The following is an 18,673-nucleotide window of genomic DNA, read 5'->3' as shown; positions in this document are numbered from 1 at the left end:
AACCTGATCTACAAATTCAAAGTTGTTTTTTAACTGCATGTACATGCTGACTGATCATTTGACAGGAGCTGAACCACGTAAAGTCCTCTCATATGCTACTGGATGGCAGTGGGCAGCAAACCAAAGTTTCAAATGTATGCTCTGTATTTGCAAGTGAAACAAATGCCAAATTGACTTACCCTCAAGTTGTCTACATTGCACATTGACTTAATTGCATTCAGATTCCATAAATTCTCTCCTTCTGTTGATGTAAACACCACTCGTGAATAGCGATCACCTGAAATTACAGAAGGGGGTTTTTACTGATTGTTTGGGTGGGCCTGGTATCAAAGGCTGAGGCAAAATCCCACCATTCAAATGGCACATGGGAAATCTTTGTTGAGTCATGGGAATTCACCTCCTTTTCAAGATAAGCTGTTTATCTGTAAGACTCACTCCACGTGAAAGTTTCCATTTCCTTAAGGTGCTTATAGTAAATATGGCATCTTCAATACTACACACCACTCAGAAGCTCTACAGACTTCTATTCAAGCAAACTATCTTCTGAAATATGACAAACAAAAATCAGAAGATCTAATCAGCAAACTATTAAATTCTTGGCAGAGTATAATGGCAGTACACTGATAACAGTAATCAAAGGCTGATTTAGTATGTCATTTGGGAATATAAATAATAATTATAAAGCTGTTTCTACAAGAATGTTTTTGCTTTAGAATCAAATGACTGCAGTGGAAATTGTTGTGATATCCTTGAGGCCATTTTCAAGAATTCCACAGTTTAGACACATGGAGCTTAAATTACAAATTAAATCACATTTATCAGAAGACAGATATAGGAAAGCAAATAATTACTTAGTGGCAATGAGATCTGTCTGCAGAGCTCACAAGGGAAACAAATATACAAACACAAAAATACACAACTGCCTAACACAGTATGGTACTCTGGGCTAAGAAACATGATCACATTAATTAAAGTATTCCAAAAACCCAAAAGGCTGAATTTTCCCCACTGCTGTGAAGCTGCAGAATTTTTGCCTTCCACAAGGCTGCAGTGAAAAGACTCAGGGGCAGTGCTTTATAACCTCCAATGATGCTTTACCATCAAGGGAACTGAAATCTACAGGTCCTGGAGCAGACAAAGAAAGATACCAGGAATGACAAAAGTATGTCAAGAGGAAATCAACTGTTTTCTTTACATAATGGACTGGCAAATTTTCCCAGAGAAATGCAATTCCTTCATGACTGTCACAAACTGAGACTGCAGAAACAGCAGAGGAAAAGAAGAGAGTGAGACTGTGCAGAATAGCAGCCTGGATAAGAGGAGTCAATTCTGCTTCAAGAATGCTCAGCAGAGTACCAAGTACATTTTCTGTCCCTCATTCATGATATGCTAATTTGGTTCTGTTCACAGGAGCAGAAATGATGACCTTGCTCCCATCCTCTCACTTAGATGTAAGACTATACTGCAATTGAAAAAAAAAAGAATAAAAATCTGTTCTTCACCCTGGTTTTCCCTGGTCATTGCTCTCTTAGACCAAGTAATCTAAACAAATAATTTCACAATTGTGTTTTTGTGCTCTGTTATCAGTTCTCACATGTGGAAGCAGCCACAAAAGAGCTCAGGTCCTTTTATGAATAGAGGCAAGATCTACATTTCTCTGCCAGAACAGGACTTACCGAAGTTCTGCAGTGTGCCTTGTAAAAAGTCAAAAGACTTTGTCTTTTTTGTCCTCTAGTTTAACTCAGCTTCATAGCCTACAGTGCTTTAAGCTGGGGACATTTTATTTTTATTTCTGTTTCTTTGAGGGGGATGTTTCCTTCATTGGGTTTTTTTCTGTCTTTTTTTTTCCATATATAAACCCCTACATTCTGTACAAAATATAATTGGTGGATGCCTTTAGGATATACGCAGGAAAAGTATTTTGATTTAGGTTTTTTAGAATTAAGTTAATGGCACAGACAAAACATAACTTCTTCCCAAATGTGAATTAAGAATTACATCTCTAGCCACACACAAAACACTGATTTTACAATGTTCATTACTATCAAGAACTACTAAAACTCCTTACAGGAAATTTTAAGTAATTTCCTGTAGGAATTTTAGGAAGGAAAACACTTCAAGTAAATACAGTTTTTTTCTGAGAAAGAGCCAGTGGAATGGAACCAATAAGGCAAATCTTTAAATAATTCTGAAAGTGACTTTGAAACATTTCAGTCCAATATTACCAAGATTTCTGCACAGCGAAAGAAGGTATTTATTGTGTTTATATATTAAGTTAAAAAAATCTTCCTAATATGGCATACAATATACAGAAGAGTTCAGAAAACTCTGAACTCTCTGAAGTTTTTAGCTTTCCTTGTATCATTTCTCCACTTACTTGGAATATCACAGAAGAAGGTATCCTTGTGGAAGTTCCAGTCTGCTTGCCTCTTCTCTCTTTCATAGTGATCATCTGACCACCTGTCATCTTGATGACTAAACCAGAACAAAGGGTTTCACTTTACCTTAGCAAAGAAATCATTAAAAGAACCACCATCCAAACAAGTCACACAGTTTAACAGCTCTTACACCTGAGAAAACATATTTTTACTAATGTGATTTTGGGATACAAAAACTGAAACAATAATTTAATTTTTTCTTTAAATTAAGAGACTTCAAATGAAAGGACAGTGAGTCCAGTACCAAAAATATCTATAGAGAAAAGTACAATTATACGTTTTTTAAAAAAGCTTGCAGTGGGAAATATCTAGCTTGGTATGAAAGGCCTTAAATACTGTAGAATATTAGATTCTGTATTTATTGAAATCAGTGGCAGTATATATTTTAACTTCAGAGCGTACTGGTGAAAGCACGATATACATACAAAACCACCAATAAAACAAAATTTACTTTTTTATTATAAAGTCTTACCTTTTAGCTTGCTCATCTGCATATTTGAAAGGGTAGTTTGCAAGTGTTGCTTTGTACCCTGTGTTTTTCACCATGTTGTTCCATGTGACCAGTTTCTGTCCTATGGCTGTCCCTCTGGGTTCAAAACCCTAAGGGGAGAGAAGCACAGAATTCCACTAATGCTTTTCATTCTTCAGCTCAAACAGGAGAGTGGAAACACTATCAAAGTGATGGATAGCTTTCACGATGAAGCATAATTACTACAGGCGTCTACTTTTAGAAGTAAAATGCTTCATGACCAAAATAATGACTGATTGTTGAGAGTGACGAGGGATTAAGAATTCTTGCCCATCCTACTGCTCTCCCTGAGAAGAGATTATTTAGTCCATCCAATGTTCAACACTTGGTTTTCAGAGGAAGGGCATTCTACAAAGTACTCTTCTGTATCTCAATTATCACTCTTAATTAAGAATAAGGCAAATATTTAAATAATTTTGAAAGTGACTTTGAAACAATTTTAACAACTTGGCTCTTTTCCAGAAATATTCATTACATATGGATTTGTACTGATACACATTCTATACTATAAATACCAATAACTTACAGGAACAGTTTATTTTTATTTGAGGATAATGATTAAATGCCATATTTTCAATTTAAAAAATCGTGAAAGCTACTCATGCTTAAGACAACTCATAAAAAGTAAAAAATTAGTTCAATATTTAATAGAATCTGATAAAAAGACCTTTTATCCTTTCGATATGGCTAACACTTTATCCTCAGTAGGGACTTAGAATACCCTCTCCTTTAACAGATCCGGGCCTTCATTCTTTGAAACCTGATTTAGAATGTATGGTCTGTGCTGTACATCTAAAACTGGGATGAATTTACACTATTCAATCTGAAGCTGTTCTGTTGAAGGACACATGACCTTAGCAAAATGCAGAGGGCATGGAAACTAGTGGGTAATATTCTTTGATAGCAACTGCAGCTTTGTATTATCATTTGCTGCTCCAATGTCAAGATTTAATACTGTATCAATTGCTGTACTTGCATTTGCTGTTTACTGGTTCCAATGGAAAACTTGGCAAACGAAAAATATTTATTTGACAGGACAACAGATGGATATTGACTTACCAGCAGTGGATCAGAGAAATCTGGAAGATCTGGAACTAATATTCCCACGAGTGCACACACCACTATGAGCACAGTGCACATGCCCAGGACCACCACAGGCCAGTCAGCGATGAGCGCAGCATAGCTATGGGAGAGGAGCAGGGAGAGGTGCTACAGCAACAAAAGCTGCCTGTAGAACTAATCTTTACTTCTCTCAAGAGCTTTTCAGATCAGACTATTATTTTTCCCCAGGATTTGGACAAAAAATGCAAGATTATCCATGATTGCAAGCCACTAGAAAAAGATGATTTGTCAAAAATTTAGTGAGAGAAAATGTCACTACTTGGGATATTTTTAAAACTTAAGCATTTTAAGAAAAATATCCAAGAAAGAAAAAGATCTGTTTTAAAGTAGAACCCAAAGAAAACACTTCCTCTATTTTTAAAATAGTCATTAAAAAATATTCAAACCCTACATACTCATGATCCATGAAATCTGTTACAGTTCAAAGATGCAAGGGGTTGGCAAGATGATATATAAACTAACTTAATTAACCATCTAGTCTTACAGCATAACATCCATCCTTGGATTTTAACACCTAGTTCATTCTAAATTTTGTGAGTGGAAGAATTGTTATATGCAAACCTAATTTTCATTATTTTTGTAAAATATTTTTATTTTTGTTAATTCAAGAGAAATGTTCAGAAAATTAAGTGAAATAAAGAAATCTTCATTTCTAAATGATTTTTCTTACAATAAAGAATTGAATTCATACAGTTTATGTTTCAAAAGCAACACTGTTTAGTACTGGGAGCAAAGAAGGTATATGAAGTCCCATAAAGGCATTAGAAAAGTAATTACAGGCTATGAATCCTTCTATACAAATGGTCTCTGTAAACATTAAATATTGATCAAGATCTCCACTCTTATTTCCTCCTCAACTTCAAGCAGCATAACATGAAAGTTTACTGCAGAGAGCTCCTTTACTTATTTCTACTGTCTTGAAAGATTATGGCTCTTTCTCAGTTTTAAGAGCAACTTGTTAATTAATCACAATACAATTATCAGCTTGACCGAAATTTTCTGTCCTGCTGCTAAGAAGGGAGGGATTGTCCATCTCCCCACTCCAGGTTCCCAGTGGGTTCCCAGTGCTCTGACTGCAAAATCAATGGCATATGCAAGCTTATTCCTGTTTTTCCCTAGCATGTGGAAATAGGCACCTCTAGGGGTTTAAGTACAGCTTTGAGGAGCAAAGAAATCCAAAGCACTGGGTGTTTCTCCATTTCCCATTCAGTAAACATGGAATAATTCTGACATGCTCACACAAGAAGTTAATTAGCAAAAGCTTGAAAAGCAATCTGAAGTCAAAATTTTCATTAAAGTCAATCACAAAGGGGCAGCTTGCCAAATGAGCAATTGTACAAAGTAGAAGTGAAGTAAATGACCTAATAGAATTTTCCTATTTATAAGACTAAATGTTTTTCTAAACTCCAAGCTAGACTGACTAGTTATTACAGACATTTGCTCTGAAGTCATAAAAGTTATACCCAAAAGATTTTTTTATTTATCACTAGTGCCAGATTTACCACTTTGACATGTTGTCTCTACAGTTCCATTCTCAGCTGAGCACTCTTAAATTGGGTAAATTCTTTCAGCTGTAAAAGAAACTCTGTACTAAGTGTTTAATGTGATAATAAGCCACATACAGAAAACAGTGAAGTGCTTGTTTACACCTGCAAATTTCTCTTGTTTCTTTTACCACATACTGAAATAAAGATAAGCAAAGCTGACCTGGGCAGACAAGAGGACTGACCACTCAATTTTTAATTTTACCTGTCTGAGCACTATTTATGCTGCTGAGGGCTCCAGCTCCAACCAACCAAGTTGCCTAAAACCAGCCTCAACCCCAACCCACTGTACATGGCTAAAGAAATGGTGGGTTTTGAATTTTTTTATTAATTAAAAAGCTATAACATTAATTTAATTACTTTTTTTTCTCTGTGAGGAGGAAGCCACCACCCTGACAGATTGGGCATAAACAGCCACTTGCCTGAAAATGCTTAAATCAATTCCTCAGTGGAGGAATCACATTGAGAAAGAATATCCTTAGTGCTAAGAACATTCTCTAGTACTTTTCTAAATCAGGATATAACTTCCCACTTTTGGATGCCTAATTAAAACTATTTTTTGTTCGTGCAATGACCTAGACATACAACCACCACACTTACACCTTCTTGGTTTTGTTTCACCCAAAATATTCCAGCACTGAATGATGAACTCATGTAAGTTTGACACTGAGCAAAATACCATTTTTATGCCATTTTTCACTATTTTCAGTCTCTTAGAATGGTACTAATTTTAGCTAGCTATGTACCATTAAAATGTAGCTTTCTTTAATTTATTTCTTCCTGATGTTTTTCACACACCTAAAAAAGGTTTGATTTGTTTTTGGTATTTTTTTTTTTTAATTCACGCTCTAAGTAATACAAAATGCTTAGGAGATACAGTAATTCAATCTATATTTAGCACTACTAAAAGCACCACTGTTATAAAGCAATTTGTCTACAGGTGACCCAAGACCTCAAATGTTTTCTTTGAAAGGAGAAGGTAAAAAAGAGAATGTTTAGGTTCTTTTCCCATTTTAAGCATAATATGTGGCTAGTGAAAAACTTTTCAATTCAGCTCCTATATACAGATGTTCTCAGGTTCAACCACTCCTCAGGTTTGTACAGAGACAGAAATGTACCATATATAGTTTTTGTATTGTAAAAAGGTCACTATTAACAATAGATATTTGTGTGACCCAAATCATATCAACACACAGATTTCTGTAACTCAAACACTTACATATTATATGACATTTAACAAACTGGCTTGCTCTTTACTGAAAGCGAATCCTAAGGACGGACTATTGGCCATCTTTGTGGACAACAGTGTTTTTAATAAATAAACTCCAACAATTGTGTTTTTAATGTCTTTTCACTTGAGATGGTTTCCTGTTGCCATTCTGATGCACTGACAGTTTTAGATACAATGGTCTGTTATTTTCTCTGACCCTGCCATTCTACAGAGCCTACAGAATCCAAACCCAGTGTTCTAGATTTCATGGGGGTTTAGAAGAATTAAAAACTACTATGACAAAATTTTCAGAACTTGTCTGCCAGGTTTGTTTATCACTATTGATGATACAACCAAGCCACTTCTCAGAGCAACCCTTAACCAAAAAAGTACGGAGGCACGGAGTATACAGGCACAGATTGTAATAACAATGCCTAAAATAGTTGAAAACAGGAAGCTTTGAAATCTGCATAGATTTTAAAATTCTGGCTAGTACTAATGAGGAGACTGCTCTTCTGTCTGTAAATGGAGCCTAAATTTGGATATCCTGCATGTTCTATCCCCTTCCTGCTCCCGTAGGATTCAGAGATGTGTTTTTAGGGATGTAAAAGAACATGGCCCTGGCTCCTTGTTTCAGAGTTTATTTAGGGACCCACTGCAGATCAATTCTTCTAAATGTGGTTTGACCTTGTTGATACCATCTGGTTTCCCACGGCTGTCGCAGAAGTTTACTACCTACTGCCTAAAGAAATACTTTTAAAGTCTGATTTAATTTGAATGCTTATATTTTTTATTTGAATATTCCTTATTCTTGCTTTGTATGGGGAATAAGAGTTTTGCCATCACCTCATCTACCACCTTTATAATTCCACAAACTGCAGCTGTGACAGCACTGAACCTTACCTTTTTGGTAACTTCAATGGTCTGGCTGGCCTGAAAGAAGAAAAAAAAGAGAGTAATTGAGAATGCATGAAATATGCATGCACACACCAATTAGTTTAATTATTCTCATACGTAAGAAAATAAATTATAAAAATCAGATATTTTAGGATATGAATTATTTTGAAAGGCCTACAATACTCAATTGAGTCTTTGCAAACAAGTAGTTCAGAGAACAATTAAAGCTAAAGGCAGCTGGGTTTTCAAAAGTGGAATTTTATGCAGCTGATTTTTGGGATTACAATTCCTGAGGCTTTTCCAGTTTTCAACAAGAGACCAAATAAACTAATGTGATAAAAATTCAATACTATTAAAAATCATTACAAAGTTTGCATATGATGGAAACAGACAACCATCAACAACACCATCTTCTGAGTGTAATTCACAAAACTTTATAGCTGTCCTTTGTAATTTCATTACAAAAAATTATTTTGGCCATAAATTCTGTCTTGCCATAATACAGGAAGTAGAATGACACAGGATACCTCTATAAAATATTTTTATCCAAGTTTTTGTTACTTCTTAAATGTCTAATATAAAGTATATTATTTTGTGAAGGAGGTAGCAAACCCAAGTGAAAATTATTCTAATCTAACACTGTTCAGCGTGCACTTCAATTTCTTAGCTACTGGACCAGTAAGATTCACATAAATTTCACTTAAAAAAAAACCTTCATAAACAATCTTCATAAACAATGCAAGTCATTTCAAGAATGTGACATAAAATCCCTCTGAAGCTGTAACCATACAACGGCTTCCGTTAAGTAATGGATTTGTTTTACCACCAAGGACACATTTAATATTACTTCTTTTAAAAAGTATGGAAAGCACTGAGTTAAGAAGCAGGTACCTGCATAATATAGATCACTTAGTAATATCACAATGAGGTTGCCAAAAGCATAGATTTGCATGCTTTCACACAGAGATACAACAGGTCAGACTCCCCAGGGATTTTCAGAAAAACTTAATCCACTAAATAGAAATGAAATTTGCTGTTCTTCAAAGTAGTAAGAGTTGTTTACTACTACACAAGAGTAAGATTTGTTCCTTTCAGCCACAAGAAAATTGGAGAAAAGCAGATTCACCATTCTCTAGTTGCAGAATAACTCAAGGATTAATGAAATGTATAGACAAAGATTCTCAGTTGAATGCAGCCACAAAAGATTAAATTTATGAAGTGTCACCAACCTTCAGACTAGGTGCACAAATCTGACTTCCAGGGGTACAGAACATACCCAATTTTCCAATTGATGCTAAAAGCTGCTGGTACCACTACAATAGACTCACCAGCAGCCAGAATGTAAAGAAACTCAACTACACTGAGTTCTGAAATTACTTTGAACAGTAAATTATCCGAGGCTGAAAAGAAGCTGTGGCAGGCTTGGGGGACTGCTCATTGTCTGATCTACGGCCTCAACCACAAAATCAACTTTTCCCAACTCAGGCTAGACTGGAGGATCAGAAACCAGGTACTGAAGTCAGAACTCACTCAACTTGAATCTGAAGTGAACAGTAACAGGACTCTGGATGAAGAGAAATGCTTAAACAGACAGTCCTTTTTATGAACTTGCACCAAGGCACAGCACACGCTGAATGTGCCTTCAAGACTGTATGGAAAAGGGGGCAAAACCACAGTATTGGGAATAACCATTTTTTAAACTGCAGCATAATCTCCTGGGTTTGATGACAGAAAAATATAAGCAGACATACTTACTGTTAGTAAGGTAATTAAAACATTAATTTCTATCTTTCATTTGTAAAGATCTGAATTTCCATATATATTCAGCCATTTGTTTTTGTCTGTGCCATAATAAGCTCTGCCATGAGTAATAATATCAGGCAACACTTTGGCACAAGCAGAGCCACCCAACAACAATGATTAGTACAGGCTTTGTATTTATGCTGACCTGTAAAAAGGCTTCTATGACAATTCTGGTTTATATTAGCAGATTAAATTGTTTTCTTCTGCATGGGAGCTACTTTAAAATTAAATTTGTCTAATTTGGTTTACACAAAGTGGGTAAAAATACCAACACAGTCATTCCTCATCCTCCCCTGGTCCCATCAAAACCAAACTACATTTCCCTCTGTTTCCTCCACCTGCAAAATATATTCCGTGCTGAACAAATGATGATGAAGTTCTTCAAAGCTAGGCAGGGTTAAAAGTCACACCTGCTATCAAACTGTTTTGTTTTGAAAAGCATACATTGAAAAAACCTGGGTACACCTGGGTAAATTCCAGCAGTGTAACCAATCCCTTGCAGCTGTTGTGATGACTTTATTATATTGGTCAATAGGAGAAGTTATCCCTGAAAACTATGCCCCAAAATTCTTTAGTTATGCTCTAAAATACAGAAATGCATGGCAAAACCAGATCTTTCCCACTTAATGAGTATTGCTGCATCTAACTTTTGAAGTATTATATTTTCATTGAGCCAGTTTAAACAACACTATCAACCTCCAAAAAAAAGTGTGGACAAAGAGAGTCCTCATCAGTTTTTGTGAGAAAGAAGTCGTGAATTCCACTCTTTTGCTGGGACAAAAGCCAAGTTGGTCTGTGTATTAAATCACCTTTGTACTTAGTTCTCACAAGTCTGATAGCAGAAAGTGACAATCACAGTTGGTGGTGACAAGACCAGCACAATCAAGTTACTGCACAAACTGCAGTCACTGATAAAATCTAATAAACACTCTGCAACAAGAGGGGAAAAGGGAAAGAGGAAGTGTTGAAGATTGCATGCAAGATGTTTTCCATTACCATCTGTATGGCTGATTACCTTGTCAAGTGAGCAGTTTGCCTTATCTCTCTCTTTGAATGACCACATTCACACCTTCCTCGGGAGGGGACCTCCGCTGATAACGGACTATTGAATATCAGTGCATGACTGATAAGAACTATAACATCCCATTGTGAGATGCTCCGCCCAGAGGGAGGAGCCAAGCACTGCTACCCCATATACTCCAAGATTCTGAAATTGCCGTTTCAGTTTATTTCTCCACGAGATTCCCCAGAGGAACAGCAGCTACCTTTTCCTCCTGGATCTTCAGAGGAAGACTACATCCTTCTCTACAGAACCCCCTTGCTCCAACAGAACCACACCTGATACTTCAGAGGACTGCAGCCACATTTTCAATCGGACTGCCACCAACACCCTGACCAACAGGGTGTCAGGTTGGGTTCTGACTCTGTCAGTGTTGTTCCAGTGGACTGTATTGTTTATTTTATTCTTTTTATTTCTTCCCTATTAAAGAACTGTTATTGCCTGCTCCCATATCTTTGCCTGAGAGCCCCTTAATTTAAAATTGTAGCAATTCGGAGGGGTGGGGAGGGTTTACATTCTCAATTTCAGGGGAGGCTCCTGCCTTCCTTAGCAGACTCCTGTCTTTCCAAACCAAGACAGGAAGAAAAGGACAGGCTCTGTTCTAGCACCATTTACTGCGTCAGCCACTGCCCAACACATGCTTTGCTTCATCCTGTCCTTTCCTAGTGGCAAGTTTTGTCTGAACATCACACAATTAAGAAATACATAAAGAAAAGATAAATTGATTGGTTAAAACTCCCAGATGTTTCTCAGTATGAAATGTATTTTGGATGCCCAGCATCCTACTGTGAAACATGCTGAAAAGGAGGAATGGTGTCTTTAAAAAGGGCTGCTGTAATATCAGTAAGTTTACTCTAGGAAATGACTGAGTATCAGGAGGATTCATCAGCTTTGGACTGGACTACTACAGCTCCAATTATTCATCTTTCCAGCCTAAATAAGCACTTAACCTCAGGGTTTCTACTGGTATTTTGAACAGTGATGTAGTAGAAATAATTTGTTTCTTTGTGAACAAACCTACTCGAATAGGGGCAGTTCACAGGTATAAAAAATATGATCGTTTTACGTATTTTTCAATCTGAGAAAGATAATGACCAATGCTTGAGCTTCCTGGAGGGGAACATGCTGTGCCACAAGGCAACTCCTGACTTTTGAGTTCCCAGGGAAGCCAAACCCTCCTTTTGATTACAGCACTGAATGAGTTTTCTCATGAAAGTTAATAGGGTACATCAGAGAGGGGAGTTTGGTCCTAATTTCAAGTATCACACTGGAAAACAAGCTTTTGGAAATCCTATGTATTATTAAATCTAGTTCATAACCTTCATGTCACCTGGACATCGCATGGCACAAGGCAATATTTCAAAACATGTTCCACAGCATGGGATTTCGTAATAACACTACGGTGGATTTACTTCAATGAAGCAGCGTGCTTCATTAATCTAATGCATTTCAGGGAAATACAAACCTGAATGTGTCAGAGGACAACAAAAACATCTAGATATTCCAAGGCATTCTTTTTCAGGCTTTCTTCACAAACCTTGGTTGTGAGAAAGGTATCAATGTAAGCAACCCCATGGCCTCACACCCCAAAGAATTAATGCTTGCTGCTTCCTTAGTGGGTGCAAGAAACCCTGCAGAAGGTAGCCATGAAATAGAAAATTAGGAAAACAGGCTGTGTTTTGAAGCATACTTTGAAGAGTTTTCTAGCTGTTGCGAAGCACCCATCATTTCAAAGAAGTGTTAAAAGGGCAGCTATCAATAACGTAAGAGGTTGAAAGAGATATTAATATGATTTTAAATAGGAACATTCTTGCTTACACTGACAGTAATGTCGGTCAGGGTTTTTTTGAGTCAGTTAAAAAGCATCAACACATTCCAAATCATAACTTTGTACTAACTTATCCAAACATTACCTTCCTAAAATTCCTATTACAATTCTGGATATTGCCCTGGCTAAACACTCGATTTCTGATTTATGCCATTTCAATTAGCTGCAATTAATTTCTATTTCACTATGAGCAGATGTAGAGACTGGAACTTGGATATAGAAAGGCTTTTCCTCTTTTTTCCTTGGAGGAGCAACAAGCCAGTTAGACTTTAAGCTGAAATTAATGCCTACCAGCCTGACATGGGGCAGCACAAAGGCACTGCCTGTGATTGTTGTGCCCTATTTTTAGGTGTAAGGAAACAACAAACAGCATTGGATAAATCCGAGACTGTCAGTGTGGGTGCTTCTCCTCTCTTTCATTCTGGGAGACATGAGCTAAGGGAAGCGGAGGCTGCTCCCCCAGCAAGTATATCCAGTACTGTCATTTTGGTGCTGAGCTGCAAAAAATTTTGAAAATAAATGCACAGCTTACTGATATTTTTCATAATGTGATTTACTCAATATAGAATCACAGAATATCCCGAGATGGAAGGAACCCATTAAGATCACTGAAGTCCAACTCCTGGCCCTGCACAAGACAACAGATTCATTTTGCACTCTTGCTTTTCACTTAAAGATTCACTGGAGGCAAAAATGGTACATTGCAATAAATAGCTGTATTTACTGAAAAAAAAGACTGTCCTATCCAAGGATTATGAGGTGTTTAACCTCAATGCTTTACTTTGCCAGAGGGAAACTATTCCCTTTGTTGGTAGATCTGGTTACCAGAAGTGATAAAACATAGCCTTTGGTCATTATTATACTCCTGGATAAGCTAAATCCCTGCAGGACAGAATGAGATATGCCTCATATTGTACATTCTCCATCAGAATATACAATACAAACTAAATCCCTGCACAGGAAGAAAATCCTTGTGTTTTCAGGATGTCATTGACCCAACTAAATTGCTCCTAAATATCAAGTTAGCTTTTGCTGTTATATCAGATGAAGCACCTATGTGCTTTATCATTTTAACAATCACTCAGACAAATCCAAAAGACTACATTGCCAAAAAAGTTCTTATAAGCCTCTCAATTTAATTTTTTTGCTACAATGAGCAGTTTTCCATTATTTTAATAATTAATTCTATCTAGATGTTTTTTTAAACATGTAGTGTTCATTGTATTTGTCTGCACTTAGCTTTACTTGTTTAAATCTCTAAGGAACAGGACAACCCACAGCAAAATGATCTTGTAGAGGAGACAGAGAATTTCATTTTTTGGTAAGTTGCTTTTTTAAGGTTTTATTAAAACAAGGAAGACTTTCATGGTTCTGCCCACATAAAGTATCAAAGAATAATCCAAAAGATTTAATATTTTTTAATGTCTAAATTATCAGGGTGAAATTATCTGAAACTAACTGCTATTTCATCCCATTAAAATGTCAATGTTGCAACTTTTCTTAATGCTGTACACATGACTGTTCTTTTGCTTAAAATTAAGCAAAATGCAACTTAGCAGACCAAAAATCAATATGCTATTCGGCAACTGTATTACAGATATCAATTCACATTTTTACAGTTGAGACATCAAGTTTTATAGAAGTTCCCATCTGCTTTTCTCATTGTGTTCTTACTTACCCCTTCAGTTCCAACTGAGCATCTGCTCTACTTTCACAGCAAATAGGAGCAAATAAGATTGCCTTTCTGTGAAGAAAGCACCTTGTAAGGAAGGTGTTAACAATAAAATAATTCTCTGAGTGATTCTTGCTCTTACTGATTTAAATTCAGCATAGAAATTTAAGCTTTACTGACCTACAGCATGCCCACTGGATAAAACTCCATGGAGTGAGGCAAACCCTATATCCTTAACCAAGCCAGCATTTCACTCACTCCCTTTCTGCTATAAAATCAGTATTAAACTTTATTAACCTACTCTGCAAAAGTAACAGGGAGTTTTGACACCTCCCATGGACAAAACTCTGGCTCATGCCAGAGTACAACAGGGAAATATGTTTCCATCAAGGCACCAGAGATGGAAAAGGTCACTGCAATCCTATTAAGAAACTAAATGTATTCTCATTGGCAAGTTTAGTAACAGTACTGTGAGGAATGTCCTAAGAAGATGGGTTGAGGACTTTAGACTTGTCTAATTTGGAGAAAAGGAAGCTGAGCAGTGACCTCATTGCTCTCTACAGCTTCTTGAGGCAGGGAAGTGGAGAGGTGATCTCTTCTCCCTGGAATCCAGTGCTGGGATGTGCAGGAATGGTTCAAAGCTGAGCCAGGGGATATTTAGACTGGACACTTCTTTATCTAGAAGGTGGTCAAACACCCGACCAGACCTTCCTAGGAAGGTGCTGATGTCCCAGTCCTGTCAGCGTTCAAAAGGCATTTGGACAACGCCCTTAACAAGATGCTTTAACTGGGTCAGCCCTGAATAGGTCAGGTGATCCTTGCAGGTCCCTCCCAACTGAAATAGACTTTTTTATTCTAACACTGTATAATTCATTATATGCTAAAATTAAAACTTCTATAAATTTATAACATACAGGTGATTTGAAACTGAAATGAACCTATTATAACCATCTCCAAGGCTGGGGGGATTGTTGGGTTTTCCCCCCTCTCCTTTTCCTCACTGCTCTATAGGGATGGTATCCACATATGAGCCCAGGATTTACTGACCAAATCTTCAGTTAAAGGCTCCTTAGAAACCCATTTTTGCAATACTGACTTCTAATGTCTTTCCTCTTTTATCTTCAACAACTAAGTATTATCAACCACTAGGAAAGCCGGCTCTTTTCCTTTATGGCATCTACTTGGTTCACCTGTCTTGAAAAGGAATTAAATCTTCTCTGTAGGAAAATCTGAGAGCATATGAAGGAGACAAGTCATACAGACCCTCCAAACACTTTTCTTGTATTCTTCTTTCCCTAAACTTTTCTCCAACGAGTGTAACCACTTTTAAACACTGCTCCAAAACTGTCAATAAGAAGACTGCCATCAAGCATGCTTCAACTGGATTCTCCCCGCTTTAAATGGCAAAGTTTATACACAATTTAAAGTATATACTTCTTCAAAAGGTTTAATTGAAGCCTTAAACTTTTGAAGCACTGAATGCAGGACTACGTAGAGCACTGCCCAGCAAATTAAACAAAAGTTCTGATCTATTAAAGAGAATTTTAAAAAAGCTTAGCAAAATACCACCATGAATCATTATTTGAAAAGAAGCCAACAGCTAATTTGGAGCAGACTAATATTATTTCAAGATCTTTCACAAGTCTAAAACCATTAGTCTTTTTTCTCGGTAATTACAGTGAAATTAATAGATATGTTTTGGGATTTAAATGATGACTAGAGTAGTTTTCAACATTTTTACTGGCAAAAAGTCCCTTCCTTAGAAATATTTTATTTCAAAGCTGTTTTTATCACACTTCCCAGTTGAATGGAGCAACACAAGGTCACAGCCACATCTTGGATTTCTCTAACAAACAGGAAATTAACATGACTCAAGGAATCACAACATACACAGAAGAAAACCCCCATCTCATGATACCACCAAGAATGAAAATGTCCAAGAGTGCCTATTTTTATGATGGCATCTGTCCATGCAGGCTGAAGTACATGTTCCTATAGGTATTAAAGACTGACATTAAGCACATGGAAGTTTGGCTCTGGAGTAGGGAGACTTGGAGCATCATAAATCACACTTCAACTGATACATGCTTCAGTCTTCCTTCCTGTGCAGATATAAGACTCTGTGATCATAAGCTACCAGGGAGTTCAGTTTTGCTCTCAGAAAACCTTCTTCATCCTGAGAGCTTTTCTAAAGATAGGCTAAAAGCACTTAAAATTTCTCCAGATTATTCATCTAACCATGGGGACAAACAATAGTTTTTACATTTCTGCACATTTAATCTCTTGCAGTAAATGAAAATACTGTTACTTCAGATCTTTGTTCTAAATTTAGTCAAATATTTCTCCTCAGTGTTGAAGTCCTGTTCCAATATCTGTGAATTTAGTAATTCATATCACTTTTAAGTGATATAAAACAAATGTCTACTCAACATAATATACTTAAAAGGATTTAATATGTAATTGCACAAAGAAGGCTCTCTAGCTTTTGCTAGTGCTAATGAAAACTTGTACATATATAATGCAACATTATCTTTTGGATCTCCTGACATGAAATTTGTTTTGTATGCTCAGTAACAAGCAAGCAAAAAAAAAAAGGAAATATTTACTGAACCTTTAAGAGCTAAATGCATCCAGTATTGTAGCTAAAACCCCCAAAAAGCGCTCTAGGATTGAAAAGACTATAAAACAGATTTAAAATAATCCATGTTCAGCAAAATGTTTGCAGAAGTTCATCCATTTGACAGAATAAACTAAACATCCTACAAACTGGAAAGGTAACATAAGAATTTTGAGGCAAGGGATCCTATTAACATGCTAGAAAATATGGGAGAAGTGGAAGAAGTGATGCAAATCAGCTTTTCCAGTCCAGTACATAAATCTATTTATGATTTTACTAGAAAAGAACCAAAACACATCCTAATTTGCCAATAGTGAGACTAAGCTCTCTGAAATATCAGCAGGATTTCTAGTTGTAACTTCCCTTACTTCCACTGATCTGTCAGTGGTACCACCTCATTTCTATTTTGCATTGATAGTCCAAGTTTTAAGAGATTTATTTATTCAGTAGAATCTCATTGCAAATTTTTGTGTAGCAAAATCAATGCCAAATTGCTCAGGTACCCTCTGTATTTCCCTCTTGCACTGCATTTAGGGGTTTTATTTTGTTTTGCTGTTCAAGCACCACTGACCAATTAAAAGTGTGGGTGTCTATTATTATTCACTAGGAGATGAAGACAACATTGAAATTATCAGAGAGGAAGAACAAGTGATTTTAGAAGGAGTTAGAGACAGAAATAATGATGGTAACTCATAAAGAGCTTTCTAAAGGTGATGCTGATAATTTTGCACTTTCCCCCATCAGAAGGAAGACTCAAAACTTTTATGTAGGAATATGCAAATCTTTCAAAACCCATCTCTTAAAGAGTGATGAAAATCAGGTCATTGGCCATGCGTAGGTTAGACTGTTGTTCTTTGTTGTCTGGTATTGTCTTATTCACATTTGAATAAGACATTTACTACAACCTCCTACTAAATTAAAAGTACATGGAAAACAACCATACATCATCAAAATATTCCAACAAACTGACATAATTTTGGATGTTGTGGGTTTTTTCTAAGCATATATAAATGCTCAGTTTTAAAAGTCATCTCAAACCCCACGCCAATTAGTCCTTTTCCAGAACGAGCACAGCTGATGCTGGTTTTCCAGTCAATTTAGTACAAAAGAAAGGAGCCATGTTTTTTTACGGTTTCCCTCCCATAAAGCTGAGTTTCCTGCAGCTTTACATCTTCTAAGGACAGCAGTTCAAAGGCCCAGCAGATTGCTAGTTATGAGTGAGCTCTTCTGTTGTTCAGGGAAAGGTGAGAGATACAGGGCACAGGAAATTCAAGCACACACAGGACCTGAATTCCCTAAGGAGCAGAATCTACACAGCAACATCCAGCCAGGCTGGTCCTCACCTGCACTCACACCAAAGCACCAAGCACCACCTTCCCATGGCAAAACTGCTTGATTCCAAACAACCTGAAGTCTAGACAAACACTAATGTTTAATTAGTACAATTCCAAAGCCTGCAAAAATCCCCTGGACAGCTCAGAATGACAGGGTGTTTTTAAAATGCACTTAATACTTTCTTAGCCATGCTATTTTTAATATGGTCAGCCACCAAATGGCATTTTTATTTGCATTCTAGTCTCTGTGTGTCAGCTCTTTGCTTTCAGTTCCAGAAATGTTTGCACAGCCAACAATGCACAATGTTTATCATGGGAAGAGTAAATGAATTAATAAAACCAGAATAAAACTCTTAAGGTATCACACTCAGAGATCATGCAAGACTAAAACAAAAATGTGTGAAAATGAAGAAGCACAGCTTAAATTAGACTGACGTGAAAAATTATTTCAAAGAAAGAAAAAAACCCAGTTCATTTGGTCACAGGGAAAACCTACTTTTCCACACGTGCTCAACAGAGAATCCCACATATGGACTCAGATGGATGCATGAAATGGCTTCACATTCCTTTTCTTCTTTCTCAACTACATCAAAATCCCAAGTATGCCGTTGGGTTGTTA

At 36.7% G+C, this 18,673-nt stretch overlaps 1 protein-coding gene across 6 annotated transcripts in view; it reads right to left on the bottom strand.

Annotated features, from left to right (window-relative positions):
* DISP1 (dispatched RND transporter family member 1) overlaps positions 1–18,673 on the bottom strand; it is an 88,204-nt gene that overhangs the window by 9,421 nt on the left and 60,110 nt on the right. For all 6 annotated transcript variants that reach the window (XM_030946586.1, XM_030946589.1, XM_030946591.1 and 3 more), the window contains 5 exons: positions 7,747–7,776; positions 4,027–4,150; positions 2,911–3,038; positions 2,378–2,475; positions 180–277 (listed from right to left, as the gene is read on the bottom strand). In XM_030946586.1, coding sequence (XP_030802446.1) covers positions 180–277; positions 2,378–2,475; positions 2,911–3,038; positions 4,027–4,150; positions 7,747–7,776 — 478 coding nt within the window. The remainder of the gene's footprint in view (positions 1–179; positions 278–2,377; positions 2,476–2,910; positions 3,039–4,026; positions 4,151–7,746; positions 7,777–18,673) is intronic.

Source organism: Camarhynchus parvulus, chromosome 3 (genome assembly GCF_901933205.1).
Source record: "Camarhynchus parvulus chromosome 3, STF_HiC, whole genome shotgun sequence".
Taxonomy (NCBI): Eukaryota; Metazoa; Chordata; class Aves; order Passeriformes; family Thraupidae; genus Camarhynchus; species Camarhynchus parvulus.
The sequence above is the reverse complement of the archived record's forward strand: the minus strand, read 5'-3'. Positions and strand labels throughout refer to the sequence as shown.